At 43.1% G+C, this 16,342-nt stretch overlaps 3 protein-coding genes across 3 annotated transcripts in view; 1 reads left to right on the top strand and 2 right to left on the bottom strand.

The window, feature by feature from the left end:
• Nucleotides 1-16,342, top strand: part of LOC118361908 (zinc finger protein 143-like) — a 209,066-nt gene that overhangs the window by 161,186 nt on the left and 31,538 nt on the right.
• LOC118361903 (gastrula zinc finger protein 5-1-like) overlaps nt 1-16,342 on the bottom strand; it is a 388,384-nt gene that overhangs the window by 359,382 nt on the left and 12,660 nt on the right. Inside the window, exon 6 of one of the 2 annotated variants that reach the window (XM_052485287.1) lies at nt 12,556-16,240. The exons of the other annotated variant lie outside the window; for it this stretch is intronic. Within the exon in view, the coding sequence (XP_052341247.1) occupies nt 15,384-16,240 (857 nt within the window). The 3' untranslated portion in view covers nt 12,556-15,383. Of the gene's footprint in view, nt 1-12,555; nt 16,241-16,342 lie in introns of those variants that run through there. 2 annotated transcript variants of the gene reach the window in all.
• On the bottom strand, nt 595-9,101 carry LOC118361883 (specificity protein transcription factor 3-like). Its single transcript, XM_035742096.2, has 6 exons — nt 8,565-9,101; nt 8,022-8,152; nt 7,637-7,816; nt 2,639-2,803; nt 2,132-2,243; nt 595-1,895 (listed from the first exon to the last, which is right to left on the bottom strand). Exons 1-6 carry the CDS (start codon nt 8,845-8,847, stop codon nt 937-939), a joined length of 1,830 nt encoding a protein of 609 aa, XP_035597989.1. The 5' UTR covers nt 8,848-9,101; the 3' UTR covers nt 595-936.

Genomic DNA, 16,342 nt, shown 5'->3' with positions numbered 1-16,342 from the left:
AACCCCAGGCCCTGCTCCATCCCTGCACTGATACTGTGAAGAGAAGGGTCTGGGCTGCAGACTGGATCCCTGACTGGAGCCTCTGTCTCTCTGATGACCACCAGGACTGAGGTTGTTCAGTCCACTTGTCCACTGGTTGTGTTCTGTGTGGTGGTGGAGTCTTTGTCCCTCATGGTTTGGTCCTGGTTGTGACTCAGGAAGGAAGAGCGACGGCTCCTGATCCAGGGTTCTGATCTGGGGCCAGGGTTTGTGACCAGCTGCTTCAGAGGTCCAGTCTCTCCCGCCATCAACACTGGATATCAGCAGGTCCTCATGGACTGCAGACTGTAAACACAAATATACGTTTTTATAATCAACTCTGTTGTACACACCAAAACATGACATTATAAAATGTTCTCCACAGTCAAGCCCATCTCTAACACTGATACAAATGTATTATAAAAAATGTCCATATGTGTTGACTCAAGAATGAAGTATATCGTTTTGGTTTGAATGGGAAGGGAAACTCAGCCCCTGCAATGATACAAAAATAACCAAGTCAGTCAGCACAGTCAGTTTTGTATTTAACTTCAACAAAGTGGTCATACACTCAACTTTGAAGTACAGTAATTTTATTGCACAAAACGATACATGACCAGTACAATAACTTTTCTCTGTACTTTTTCTGAAAAAATGGTTCCCTCATTTTGAAAAAATGTATTGTAGAATACTTTGGAAAGGTTAAACATCACACAAAGCTTCACTACTTTATGTCAAGTAAACATGTATCACCAGTATCATCCTATAGGGACAAAGTTTGTCACTCTTCATCAGTGAAGCATTTTTAAAGACACCATCACACCAACCATCACCATATCATCTACTCTGCCTTATCATACGATACATCCAAACCCAATAGAATTAACTACAAACTAACTAGTACAACATTACATGTCACTATACACTGGTTGTGTGTATTTTCTGTTGGTGTATCCTGAGGTAGCTCCTCTCTGAAAACCTCTTCCCACAGTGAGTACAGGTGAACGGCCTCTCGCCCGTGTGGACCTTTAGGTGCCTCTTCAGCTGGTGCTGGTGGGAGAACCTCTGCTCACACTGGAGACAGCTGTAGGGTTTCTCCCCTGTATGGACCCTCTGGTGTCTCTTCAGGTGACCAGCCTGGGCAAAGCGCATATCACACTGAGTACAGCTGAATGGTTTCTCCCCTGTGTGCATCCTCTGGTGGATCTCCACCTGTTTGGGGAAACTGAAGGCTTTCCCACAGAACGAACACGGGAAGCGCTTCACTTTGCCACCAGATCTGATGATAGAATTACTACTACTGTCATTTGTCAATGGGCTTGTGTAGCCTTTTAGTGTTGAGGCACTGGCATTGTCTGGGGTCTGGTTTAACATTAGGAGAGTGTGAGGAGGATGAAGGCCAGGGACTGTCTGTGATGTCACAGGGTCCATGTTCCAGTTGATAGATCCTAAAGAAGGCAGGCTGAAGGCAGCACCTGTTAGGGGGTTAACCTGAAGCGCCATCAGTCTGTCTGAATCACAGCTATAGGAGCAGGAAGGAGCATCGATAGCCAAGTCTGTGTCTGTCCTCTTCTGCCGCATTTGGAAATCTGTCCGCCCCCGCAGACCAAATCTACACCTCGCTCTGGTCTCAGCAAGTCTGTTGTCATGAAGACTAAGTTCGGTTGTTGGTTTGTGTTCGAATGTCTGTTTCTGGTTAACAGTGTTGTTCCCCAGCCCAGAGTTGAAGACGCTGTCCCATCCACTGACCTCCACTATGTCGCCTTTGGTCCTGCCCTGCTCAATGACGTTGTCCACTGGGCTCTTGGCTGCACCCGTCTGGGTCTGGGAATCCAAGATTGCTTCCCAGTCTCCTCTGTTAGCCTCCAGCCAACCACCTGCAGGAAGAAGTTAGAAAATTGACTTTATAAACATGGCAGAGAACTCTACATATGGATTTTTTTGGAATCAATTACCTGGTGAAGTTCATACATTGTGTATTTCATATGTAAACATAAATTGTATTGATTTAATTTTATGAATGAAGAAAATACATAAATAAATAATAGCAAGGTGCATCACTATTCCCAGAAGATCTATTACTGTATGTAGGCTATATGTATTTCTCCCTTACCTTGCTCCCCCATCTTTAGTCCACTCAGCAGATCAATGCTCTCTGGTTCGTCTTCTATTGTCTCCTCTTTGACTACCAGCAGATCAATCTTCCCATCCTCCATGTCTACTGACTGTAAGAGATACAGAGTGAGAGGATGTTGGATCAAGAAATCTGATATAAGCACCCTGCCATGGAACATCTTTTGATTGGGCAATGAGGGATTGCTATGAATAAATATGTAAACGTGTTAGTTGATTTGATTACTTGACACTCTTTAAGGGTTTGATAATTCAACGGCATGGTCCCACACTTTAGATAAAATGTATCAAGACCTGGGCCTGTATTTACAAAGAGTCTCAGAGTAAAAGTGCTGATCGAGGACCAGGTCCTCACCTGTCTACATAGTCTTTTTCACATGATCTAAAAGGAAAAACTGATCCTAAATCAGCACTCCTACTCTGAGAGGCTTTGTGGATACAGGCACTGACCTAATACCATTCAGACAGAGGTTCACAGTGGGCTCACCTCAGTGAGATTGTGTGTGGTCCTGTGCTGCTCAGCTAGTTCCGCTGTGGGTTCAGGAGGAGGTGTAGTCTGGATTTCCTCCATGATCATGGTCCCCTCAGGGTTCCCCAGAACCTCCTCACACCCCTCCTCCTTCACCAGCAGCACCTCTGGACCCTCCTCCTCCTGGAATAGACAGGTGATACAGATTACACAGACATACAGGTACTTTCCACATGGAGTGTTTACCCATTCCCCCTACATTTGAGTCCTGTACTGTAGTTACAGAATGACTTCATTGTTGTTAAATCCATCATGGTGGACATAAATATGATGTTTTGGGTACATTTGAGTCAGCTAAGTCAAAAGTCAGACAAACCTGACTAAACTATTTTGACGTGTACAGTAGGTGTTTGTTAGTGTGTGAGTATGTGTAGGTATATTTAGTAAGTGTATATTTGTTCTAAAGCACTGTCGGGAGTATGCAGAATAGGGTGAGATCAAATGTGATGTATACTAAAGAGAGTCTCAATAAAAGTCTGAATGAAAAATCCCATTTTGTATTTATGAAACAAACCATTTTAAATACACCATCTAAAAAACTAACATAGACGTCTCAACTAAAAATATGCATGAACTTGATGAACTGCATTCATTTTCTCATTAAAGGGTATTGGGGGAAAAATTAAGTAGTTGAATGGAAGTAATGAAATAGGCATTTGTGAACATCATATAGCCTACACAGTACAAACATAATATGTAACAATTTTTAGGCTTATAAATCACACAATATCTGGATGCAATATTCTACTCAGGAATATTCAACATTGAAATGAGTTGCCCTTGTGGATCTTTTCTGCTAAAAAGATCTTTGTCTTTAATGCACGATTTAATCGATACGTCAGAAGCTATTGAGTAGAATGGTTACTTCCTATGTTATACAGTGCCTTGCAAAGTATTCACCCCCCTTGGCATTTTTCCTATTTTGTTGCATTACAACCTGTAATTTAAATTGATTTTTATTTGGATTTCATGTAATGTACATACACAAAATAGTCCAAATTGGTGAAGTGAAAAAAATAACTTGTTTCAAATAAAAAATATAAAAAATAAAGTGTTGTGTGCGTGCATATGTATTCACCCTCTTTGCTATGAAGCCCCTAAATAAGATCTGGTGCAACCAATTACATAATTATTTAATTAAAGTCCACCTGTGTGCAATCTAAGTGTCACATGATCTGTCACATGATCTCAGTATATATACACACCTGTTCTGAAAGGCCCCAGAGTCTGCAACACCACCAAGCAAGTGGCACCACCAAGCAAGTGGCACCACCACCAAGCAAGTGGCACCACCACCAAGCAAGTGGCACCACCACCAAGCAAGTGGCACCACCACCAAGCAAGTGGCACCACCACCAAGCAAGTGGCACCACCAAGCAAGTGGCACCATGAAGACCTAGGAGCTCTCCAAACAGGTCAGGGACAAAGTTGTGGAGACATTCAGGGTTGGCTTAAAAAAAATATCTAAAACTTTGAACATCCCACTGAGCACCGTTAAATCAATTATTAAAAGATGGAAAGAATATGGAACTACAACAAACCTGCTAAGAGAGGGCCGCCCAACAAAACGTACAGACCAGGCAATGAGGGCATTAATCAGAGAGGCAACAAAGAGACCAAATATAACCCTGAAGGAGCTGCAAAGCTCCACAGCGGAGATCGGAGTATCTGTCCATAGGACCACTTTAAGCCGTACATTCCAGAGCAGAAAAAAACCATTGCTTAAAGAAAGAAATAAGCAAACACATTTGGTGTTTGCCAAAAGGCATCTGGGAGACCCCCAAAACATATGAAACAAGGTACTCTGGTCAGATGAGACTAAGATTTTTGCTTTTTGGCCATCATGTCTGGCACAAACCCAACACCTCATCACCCTGAGAACCCAATCCCCACAGTGAAGCATGGTGGTGGCATCATTATGTTGTGGGGATGTTTTTCCATCGGTAGGGACTGGGAAACTGGTCAGAATTGAAGGAATGATGGATTGCGCTAAATACAGGGAAATTCTTAAAGGAAACCTGTTTCAGTCATCATGAGATTTGAGACTGGGACAGAGGTTCACCTTCCAGCATGACAACGACCCTAAGCATGCTGCAAAAGCAACACTTGAGTGGTTTAAGGGAAAACATTTAAATGTCTTGGAATTGCCTCAATCCAATTGAGAATCTGTGGTATGAAAGATTGCTGTATACCAGCAGGACCCATCCAACTTGAAGGAACAAAAGTCCCAGTGGCAAAATAATTGGCAAAAGTCCCAGTGGCTAGATGTGCCAAGCTTATAGAGACATACCCCAAGAGACTTGCAGCTGCAAAAGATTGCTCTACAAAGTTTTGACTTTGGGGGGGGTGAAAAGTTATGCATGATCAAGTTCAGTCTTTTTGTCTCTTTTTTTCACAAAAATATATTTTGCATCTTCAAAGTGGTAGGCATGTTGTGTAAATCAAATGATACAACCCCCCAAAAAAAAAAAAAAAAATCTAATTTAATTCCAGGTTGTAAGACAACAAAATAGGAAAAATGCCAGGGGGGGGTGAATACTTTCGCAAGCAAGGCTTTCTCCCGTGTGAACCCTATGGTGCCTCTTCAGGCCACCAAACTGGACAAAGTGCATGTGACACTGGGTACAGCTGAAGGATTTCTCTCCTGTGTGGACCCTCTGGTGGATCTCCACCTTCTGAAGGCAGCTGAAGCCTTTCTGCGTCGTGTGAATCGGAAGGTGCCATCGACGTGGAAACTGGGTCGCGATTCCTGAACGAGTGTAAAGGGGAGTGGGTCGGGATATTTAGATTTGTCTCTAAGCTTCCCCTGTAATCTAAAATCTCTGCCCTGTGAGTGTCGGTCTCCTAGGTGACTATCTGCATTCCATTTGGGAGGAGCCTTGCCCTCCACTTTCACAGTCACCTCTACGATTTACAACCTCCCCTTTCTAATCTATGCACCCTTCAGAGTACACACTACTACTGTACTGGTTGCAGTCCTCTCTAGACAGATCAGTCTGTCTCTAAACCCAAGGATATGTTGCCAGGGTCCATCTATGTAGTGTAAGAACAAGACAGATCATCACCTTCAGCAGGGAATAAACATGTTGGTCCACCAGCCACTTTTTTACCCTTAAATATTTTTTGGGCAGGTAAAGTTACACCAACAAAACAACAAAAAACAGATGCTTTGTAATGTTTCTAAAAATGTTGTATGTATTACTAGTAAGACGTACGTAATGTGGTACATTGAATAATAACATTTTATGTGACCTGAGTCACATAAATCAAAAATATCAGATGAGACAAACATTTTCATTTTCACCTTCCCCTTTGAGGGCGGGAGGTTACCGTGGTAGCGCCTTTGAGATTGAGTCTGACTAGTAGAAGCGTTGTCTTCTCTTCTCTAGCAGTTGAAACTCAAACATAGAAAAACAACCTAGCTTGTGAACAAAATGTAAATAGCCAAGAAACACAAGGACAAAGTCTCACTTCAATACTTTCGTTTCAAGTAAATTAAACCAACTTTTATGCCAGTGCACAGCTCTTCTAAAAAATTGTACATTTCACTCAGCTCTTCACGTGCGCGCAGCCTCCAGCAAGGCAGTGTTGCAGCGCGAGTTGGAATAGGCTATATAGGATTCGTAGTTCTTTGATTTTGTGTGATTAATTTACCAGCTATGAAACAAAGCGTCGGAAATACTTCAACTACTGCAGCATTTATTTGACTATAAATGTGATCATACTTCACTATTTATATTCACAAAAGCGAGTGAAAAGCTCGCACTGTGGAGCCCTGACCACCCGTCAACGTGGCTAGTGAAATAGACATCTTACCCACCAATGCCAAAATCTACCTGCATTTGGCAGGTGACGCCAGTATCTAATGGTCACCATGAACTGTCCTCTGGCTCTGGTGAAATACCAGTAAATACTCTTGAGCAGTAGGTAGAGGTATCCACCTTTACCCGGGACCTAAGCAGCTTCGGATCCAGAATTCGAAATAATATCACAGGTCTTGGTTATATGTAATTTTAACTGACTTAACCGGAATGAGCCATACAGATCTGAACGCGACTGCTGCAGTAGAGAGAGAAAAATGTGATTATTTATGACGCTGCTCTTGCTTTTCATGAGAGTGGAGCGTGTAGCTGGTTGTTGTGGGCCAATCATAAGTCATCAAGGCAGATGTAGGCTACAGTCGTAGGGCTTCGCTACGTGACAAAGGTTAGGAGATATCTAATCAATGGAAGATGGAATTAAAATAACGGAACTAAATGTTGAAGGACAAGGATAGGCTACAACGACCAAGAGCCAACAGGTAGGCTGCTACTTAATATTCTGAATGGAGTTTTTGTTATTTGTACCTGTAGGATGAGAAAGCACGCACTGCCGCCTTAATTAGCCAGGCTCTCGAACTAGCTTCTTCCAGTTTGATGCAGTCATAGATACTACATAATCATATTTAATGATAAATAACCTAGCTACGGCAGATATTAGTCTACTATAGCGCGAGTCGGCTTGGTTGGTTGCCTACTCACCTCTTCCTCCCTCCACTTGTCACTCGCTCACAGTACGGCCCCTCCCCCGCCTGCTTGAGTGGCATCTCTCTCATCCTTCCTCCCCTGCTTTATCAGCTCCCGTTAATAAAGTAGTTTAAGACAAAAGGGGTCTGGATTTGACCAAGTCTATACGTAACGGGTCTAGTTGTCCTCAGGTCCGTTCAAAACAGGTCTCCATATTTTTTTCATGTATTTTTGCATATTGGGACAGGGTGGTAAAGCCCCAGTTCCATTTTGGAACAGGCCTAATTTTTGGGACCTGTGAAACCCTCTAGCAGTGGGGCAGCCCAGTGGCAACAGACCCAGTCTTTCTGGTTCTGATCTGTTGTCATATCCTGTGTGTAAGAGCCTGTGTGTTACAGTCATAGTCTCTGTGTCTCTCTGACTTGAGGATGGTATTTAGCGTTCCACTGACCTCCGTGATGCTGCGTCGGGGCCTGGCCTGTGGGGCGACGGCGTTGGGGAGGTCCTCCGTGGCTACAGGGGGCGCCACTCCAGCCGCTGCTCCAGTCTGGATGTCTCTGTTGTGTCTTGGGTCCTTTCCTTCAGTCCTTTCCTGCTTGACCCCAGGACCTGCTGCCTCTGCATCTCCAGACTGACACAAGAAGAGAGGAGGTTATTACCGGTACATGATGAGATGAATTGGATAACAATGTCATAGGGAAGTCTCACAAGCTCCCCTGTGGCAGATAAATGAAGATGTACATGTAAGCAAATGAATAGCAGAGGGAATCCTTTCTAAAATAAAACGGGCCACATTTGATCTCCTGTCATTTTTACTGTTATGTTATGACACTAACCTCTATCACGATAACGTGCTGTGGTGAGGTTCCACTCCCCTCATCAACAGTGATTGGTTGGTCATCTCTCCATGTATTGTGTCCTGCTGGCTTCACAAAGCTCCTGTGGCCTCCAGTGAGATGTCCTTCACCTGAAGAGAGTGATTGGGGGGAAAGTGGTGGTTAAGTGAGTTACTGTCAATGCGCAAGGCTATTTTGTCCACTATTGACACGGTCTACAATTGGCAAGGATGGAAGGTAAGACTACTCATCACTTTTTGATATATTATTTATTGATTGATTATTTTCCATGCCTCACATTATTTTAATTGAGTATGAAAATAGGAAAGTCAGTAAATCAAGGATCTGGTTAGAAAATGAGTGTCTTTGTGAAATTAGAATTTGTTCTTAATTGACCTGCCTGGTAAATAAATGTTTTTACAAGATAGCTAAGTAATTAGGGGAAGTATGGCATACTATCCCAAAACTGGCCAAGACCCAATTCTGTGTAACACATCTTAACATATGCGCACAGGGGAGCCCTGCAGCCTCTGCGAAATGTACCTCTTGCCATGCCTCTGTATCGGTCGAGGATCTTGACACTACTGGGACGACTGGCGAGGACGCGCTCTCGCATTGTCCTATCTGCGCGGTCACGTGCCACCTTCAGTTCCAATAGTTGTTGTTTCCTCCGCAATCCCCTGTTTTCTTTCTGGCTTTGCGAAATTTCCAAACGAAGCACTGCATAGTCGTCGTCTACGAGTTTACAGATCTCTGTCACTGCTGCATTCGCTAACACCTCCATGATGGAGGCTATTTGAGTGTGAAAAACCATATAGTTAGCCATTGTTAGCTAACAGCTAGATAGCGTTACCTATTAGATAACTATCAACCACGTCCTGTCTCCAACACGAATTAAAGAATATCTGAGATAAGTATGTGATATTGTGCAGTTAAATTATTAATATTTTGAGTTCCAGTGTGTTAATAAGCGTCTATATAACAATAAAACGATAACGTGGAAATTATTCTTGGTCACTGTTCACTTCCGCTCACAGTGACGCGCACGTTTCGTTCTTCTTCTATGGTATTATGGCTGTCCGCAAACAATCTTTAGAGGTGCATACCGCTTCTTACTGTACGGGTGGTAAACTATACAAGTATAAAATAAATCCATTGTAGGACTGGGGGGGAAACGACATTATCCAACAACAAAAAAACATTCAAATTCAAGTCACATCGCCACACAGACTCAGGGACCTGTGAGGGACCATCCTTTGACAGCAGTGCTCGACTTGCAGGAGCTCACCGGAGTCAAAGAGGACGAGAGGCCCAACTCTGCGGAAAATCTGTCTCCCTCCAGCAGGTGGCGTTTTTTTTTTCGTTTCACCCACCAAGTATGGAGTTTTTGTGTGGAGGTCAATGAGGGTATCGAATTTGGTCAACAACAAAAAAAATAATTGGCGTATTTGCTACATTAGGTTTATTTGATAAAAAAAATCATTTTTGTAATGCTTACGTTAAGTGTACTGATATATAAGTAGGACACGTGACATCCCGCCAACTTTATTTCAGAGTTGTCTCGAGATTTCTTTGCGTATTCATGGAGAGAGATGATTCATGGAATGAGGCTAATAGCATAGCATGTCTCTCCATATAATACAGGCGGTTGACGTCAACAACCCTCATCGAATATTCAAAAAAGTATTACAATAATGAATTATCCACAAATACAAAAAGGATAGATGGGAGCTTGACAACAACGACTCCCATTGTTAGGGCGGACAGACATGTATCTTGTCAGTATATCCATATTCTTTCCGTAGCTGAGCACTGGCGGATCAGTTTCTCGACTGCAATAGCTCCTGTACCTCTTATATAATATTAGTTCATAAGTATTGTGGAGCTCATGCACCTAAATATAAACAATACCGGCACCCAAAACGAGTTTAGGCACATATTTCTGTCCAAGTCAAGCACTGTTTGACAGGATTTGTGCTGTGCAGTTTACGACCGTTGCAATAAATGCACAAAGTCCACCTTTTTAACATGCAATATAACTGGATACCTCGGTTGCCGGGGAACATTCATTGGTGTAGGCTCTACTACTATTGCTCCTTCAACTCTTCTCACCGCCTCCAGGTAGGACACATACTGGACAGGCCTTACTCTTGCCACCTGTCTCCTTCACTCTAACAGGGCAATCCTGGAATTCAGGCCATGTTCGCCACCAGCATCTAACCTCCGCTGGCATATCGATACTCTTCCCTTTTGCATTCATGGCACTGATGGGGTTTGTGCACATAGGCTTTTACGGGGAATCTCATATTGTTCAACTTTACATAAGGGAGAGACTCTTCATCAAAGAACAAAAGAGTGGATGAAATTAATTTCTTCGCCCCATCTACCATACGGGTCAAAGTGCACCAACCACTCCTCCTACTTCCCCAGGTATTACATCTGCGCGTACTTTATGCGCCCCCCAGAGATAACCCCCTTGATTGGCACTCTGCTTTGAAGATACACACGCAAAACATTCCACTCAGATCTTCTTGAGGTTCAAATCATGCTGCTTCTGCTCCGCGGACACACAAAACATCTAAATAAGTCCACTTCTCGTGACCCTCACTGATGCTACTTCACCCAACGCAAACATTACATTTATCGAGATTTGAAAAGGATCTCCCAGGTTCCATTGGTCCAAAACCCTCACCGACTAAAAATGAGTCTGAGTTTCCAATTTTCCACCTCAACTTTACTTCTCGTTGGTTTCCGCCATCTTTCATCCTCCATCTCTAATACGGTGAATTGGTCGTTTCATTTTTTTTGTTGTTTCATGGTTAATTTTTGATGTCTAACCAGGTTTCCATCTAACATTTTTATTCGAGTAAAGTACATGTCAGATAAAAAAAAGTCATGACAGGCTTGATGGAAACAGAACACTTTTCAAATGTCAATGAAACAAACTACGCTAGACAGCATTCACGCACTGGTGGGGGCTTTTTACTCTTCCTATTTGGCCTCCTGTATTGGCTATGTATCCGCCTACTTTAGTATGAATTCATTACATTTTGTGAAAAAATTGCCCTACAAACAAACCCTACACCCATTAAAAAATCAATTATTCCACCACTTTAGCCCTATCTGATCCTGCACCAGGCCTGTGAAGACAAGACACTATGGTTGAAAACACCCTGTAACTCTTCTGCAGTAAAACCTTGTACACCCAAGTACTTCTCTGCAGCTGCCACCACATCTATCCTCTGTGATTTCAGTTCCATTCCAGCGTTACAGTTGACAAACATGGGCATGAACACCAAAAAAAACAAATCTAGGAATCTCTTTCCTTTACAATGCTGCCACATGACCTTAAGCTTGACACCTAAAACACTGCAATGGGTTCGGTACAAAAGCTCTCACAGGATAACTGATACATTGTCTTTATCTGGTCAAGACTCTACATCAAAACTCAGTAGTACAGACAGTGTCTTCTGTTTCACCACGCTCTCTGCCGGGTCTGCATCGCACCAAACGGTGGGCGCCACAGACCCCGGGAATCTCCAAGCATTGATTATGCAAGAATGGGCTGCCAGTGTCTTCTGTTTCACCACGCTCTCCGCCGGGTCTGCATCGCACCAAACGGTGGGTGCCACAGACCCCGGGAATCTTCAACTTCAATTGACCCTCAACACTTAACGCCATTCCAGTTATCACTCCTTTCAACGACACTTCACATAACTATAATATGTCAGCTAAAGAATGGTGCCCCAGATTGTGTACATCTCAAGCTACACTGCTACGATTTCTCCATGTTGTGGACACTCCTGTGTCTGATCAGGCTAGTCGGGAAGGAGAAGCTCTTGGGACACAGCTTACACTTGAAGGGCCTCTCCTTAGTGTGAAATTGTGCCTATAAGAGAGGCTATTATAAGTATTTTACGCATCCAAAAGGGAGCGCGGTTTATAATGTACAGTGGAATTTAAAAGATTACCAGAAAGCTGATATTTTGCTTCTAAGTAGATATTAGACAAGGTTTTAGAATTATTTGCGGGCAGTGCAGCATATTTAGGTTCAGGAAAAAGTAAATGCAAAATAATATTTAATTAAAAATATCTGTTTACAGGTCCACAACAATTTGCAAGTTTTTCTCTTTCAGAAACTTTAAATACAGCAAATGTCACTGTAAATGTTTAAAATATTTTGCCAACACCTCCAGAGACATTTGATCAAGTTTGCCATTGCTATTTCCTTTATAAATGGCCTTGGCCTAATTCCAATACTTAAAGTATACACCATAAAATGTCAATGATGGGCGTTTTTCAGGCAGAGTTTTAATGCTTGTTCACGTGCGCTCAGTTTCAAGACAGGTCTGATTTATAATGGGAAACATGCATATGTTTATAAATATTTTTTTGTACGTGCGCTCTCTTTTCAGACATGCGACACACAGATAGTATGAAATGTACCCAACAATTACAAATGAGGCCCTTGATACGGGGCCAAGGTTTGTGACCAGCCGCTTCAGAGCTCCAGAAATAATTACGTCAGTCAGCACAGAGTTACTTTTGTATTTAATTTCAACAATATCGCCATACACTCACAACTTGAAGTTTAGTACTTTTTATTGCACAAAACGATACATTTGATAAGTACAATCGTGGCCAAAAGTTGAGAGAATGACACAAATATTAATTGTCACAAAGTTTGCTGCTTCAGTGTCTTTAGATATTTTTTGTCAGATGTTACGATGGAATACTGAAGTATAATTACAAGCATTTTATAAGTGTCAACGGCTTTTATTGACAATTACATGAAGTTGATGCAAAGAGTCAATATTTGCAGTGTTGAACCTTCTTTTTCAAGACCTCTGCAATCTGCCCTGGCATGCTGTCAATTAACTTCTGGGCCACATCCTGACTGATGGCAGCCCATTTTTGCATAATCAATGCTTGGAGTTTGTCAGAATTTGTGGGGTTTTGTTGGTCCACCCACCTCTTGAGGATTGACCGCAAGTTCTCAATGGGATTAAGGTCTGGGGAGTATCCTGGCCATGGACCCAAAATATCGATGTTTTGTTCCCCAAGCCACTTTGTTATAACTTTTGCCTTATGGCAAGGTGCTCCATCATGCTGGAAAAGTCATTGTTCGTCACCAAACTGTTCCTGGATGGTTGGGCGAAGTTGCTCTCGGAGGATGTGTTGGTACCATTCTTTATTCATGGCTGTGTTCTTAGGCAAAATTGTGAGTGAGCCCACTCCCTTGGCTGAGAAGCAACCCCGCACATGAATGGTCTCAGGATGCTTTACTGTTGGCATGACACAGGACTGATGGTAGCGCTCACCTTGTCTTGTCCGGACAAGCTTTTTTCCAGATGCCCCAAACAATCGGAAAGGGGATTCATCAGAGAAAATGACTTTACCCCAGTCCTCAGCAGTCCAATCCCTGTACCTTTTGCAGAATATCTGTCTGCCCCTGATGTTTTTCCTGGAGAGAAGTGGCTTTTTTGCTGCCCTTCTTGACACCAGGCCATCCTCCAAAAGTTGACAGAGGAAGAACAATGATTCCAAGCACCACCCTCCCTTTTGAAGCTTCCAGTCTGTTATTCGAACTCAATCAGCATGACAGAGTGATTTCCAGCCATGTCCTCATCAACACTCACACCTGTGTTAACGAGAGAATCACTGACATGATGTTAGCTGGTCCTTTTGTGGCAGGGCTGAAATGCAGTGGAAATTTTTTTTTGTGATTCAGTTCATTTGCATGGCAAAGAGGGACTTTGCAATTAATTGCAATTCATCCGATCACTTCATAACATTCTGGAGCATATGCAAATTGCCATCATACAAACTGAGGCAGCAGACTTTGTAAACATTAATATTTGTGTCATTCTCAAAACTTTTGGCAACGACTGTTGAATAACTTTGCTAACACTTTACCTTCAAGAAGAAAAAGAAACGCACACGTATATAGGCGAGGTGCTGGCTAATGGAGTAGAAAACTTGAAAATAAAGGAGAGCCGCACACTCTCGGAGCTCAGATGCAAAACATTTAATATCCAACATTGACAGCCAAGCTGTCTTCATCAGGGTGTAATCACAAACACTGCGGGGTGACTTGTTTATAGAGTGTCAAAAGACACACCGCTGTCTGTAATCATGGCCAAGTGTGGCCTAATATCATTGGTTAATTCTCACATATTAAAATGGCAGACAAAGATCAGCATACAAAAAACAAATGGATAGCATAGGGTCATAGATTCATTTTAGACTACACAAGCTTACAAACGATTACAATGGCAAAAGTTACAATAATCACAAGAATGGCTTCAGATCAAAGTCTGCATTGAGACCGAAGGGAGCAAGGGTCTTTAAATTAAAGATCTAGACACCCTCTCATTTTAACAACAAATTATCAAGATCACTCCCTCTCCTAGGGAGGGTGACATGTTCGATGCCAATATAACGCAGAGACGAAATCGAGTGGTTTGCTTCCAAGAAGTGGGCCGCAACTGGGTAAGTCGAGTTTTTGCACCTAATGATGCTCTGAGATACGTACTTTTAATTTGTGCTTTGTTTTACCCACATCATTTTTACCACAAGGACAAGTTATCAGATAAATAACTGCCTTAGTGGAGCACATAATAACAACTTTGATTGGGATCTATTTCCCTGTTTTTGGGTGTTTGAAGGATCAACATTTATAAGTGCCATTGCATTGAGCACAGCCATTACACTTGTAATTTCCATCCAGTACGGGCGCAAAAAGACATTGTTCGGGAATATCTTGGGGTGGTAAATCAGTGTACCAATTGGTCTCTGAGAATTCTGCCCCGCGAGAATACGACCAAGGGGAGGTTCGAAAACACATTACCGAGATTATTATCGGATTTTAGAATGTGCCAATGTTTGAACGATTCCCTTAATTTGTTCAGAGCACTTTGAATAGCGGGTAGTTAGAACGCAAGAATGCGTCTTTTTGCGGGACTGACCTTGAAAAAGGTTATGTCTAGTTTTGTTTTTGGATTTTCTCAATGGCAATATTAATCTGATAATTTTTGTACCTCCTCTCCTTGAATTTTCTTTGCGTCTCAGCCATATTTCTGTCGAAATCTGAACTATTTTTCAAGGGAAGTGGGTGACAACTGTCAGCCCTCAACAAACTGTTACGATCAGTAGATTTCCTGTAAAGATCTGTGTATAAAACACTTTACCTTCAAACTAACTAGTGTGCTAAATTACTAAAATGTCAATATAAATGTACAACATATCACTATGCGTATTCTGAGGTACCTCCTCGCTGAGAACCTGTTCCCCTTGTTGACCTCCAGGTGCATGTTCAGCTGGTGGCAGAACCTCTTCTCACACTGGGGCGCTGAAGGATTTCTACCCTGTGTGGACTCTCTGGTGCCTCTTCAGGCTGGAGGAGTGGGAGAAACTAGCCCGGCACAGGTGGCAGCCGAATGGTTTCTCCCCTGTGTGGACCCTCTGGTGCCTCTTCAGGTTGGACGAGTCTGAGAAACTGGCTTGGCACAGGTGGCAGCCGAATGGCTTCTCCCCTGTGTGCATCCTCTGGTGGATCTCCACCTGTTTGGGGAAACTGAAGGCTTTCCCACAGAACGAACACTGGAATCGCTTCTCTTTGCCACCAGATCTACTGATAGCGTTACTACTACTGTCATTTGTCAATGGGCTTGTGTAGCCATTTAGTGTTGAGGCACTGGCATTGTCTGAGGTCTGGTTTAACATTAGGAGAGTGTGAGGAAGATTAAGGCCAGGGACTGTCTGTGTTGTCACAGGGTCCATGTTCCAGTTGATAGATCCTATAGAAGGCAGGCTGAAGGCAGCACCTGTTAGGGGGTTAACCTGAGGCGCCATCAGTCTCTCTGAATCACAACTATAGGAGCAGGACGGAGCATCGCTAGCCGAGTCTGTTCTTAGACAGACACCTCCTCGTGCCCGCAGACCAAATCTACACCTCGCCCTGGTCTCAGCTAGTCTGTTGTCATGGACACTAAGTTCGGTTGTTGTTTTGTGTTCGGTTGTCTGTTTCTGGTTGTGGTTAACAGTGTTGTTCCCCAGCCCAGAGTTGAGGACGCTGTCCCATCCACTGACTTCCACTATGTCGCCTCTGGTCCTGATCTGCTCAGTGGTGATGTCCCTTGGGCCCTTGGTTGCACCTGTTGGGGTCTGGGAATCCAAGCTGGCTGCCCAGTCTCCTCTGTTAGCCTCCAACCAACCACCTGCAGGAAGAGGTTAGAAAACAGACGTTACAAACATGGCTTTTTTGTTGTTGTCAATAACTTGGTCATGTTTGTACATTGCAATGCGTGTTCTACTGATTT

Source organism: Oncorhynchus keta, chromosome 29 (assembly GCF_023373465.1).
Source record: "Oncorhynchus keta strain PuntledgeMale-10-30-2019 chromosome 29, Oket_V2, whole genome shotgun sequence".
In the NCBI taxonomy this organism is placed as follows: domain Eukaryota; kingdom Metazoa; phylum Chordata; class Actinopteri; order Salmoniformes; family Salmonidae; genus Oncorhynchus; species Oncorhynchus keta.
Note: the sequence above shows the minus strand (reverse complement) of the source record. Positions and strands in the feature narration are given on the sequence as shown.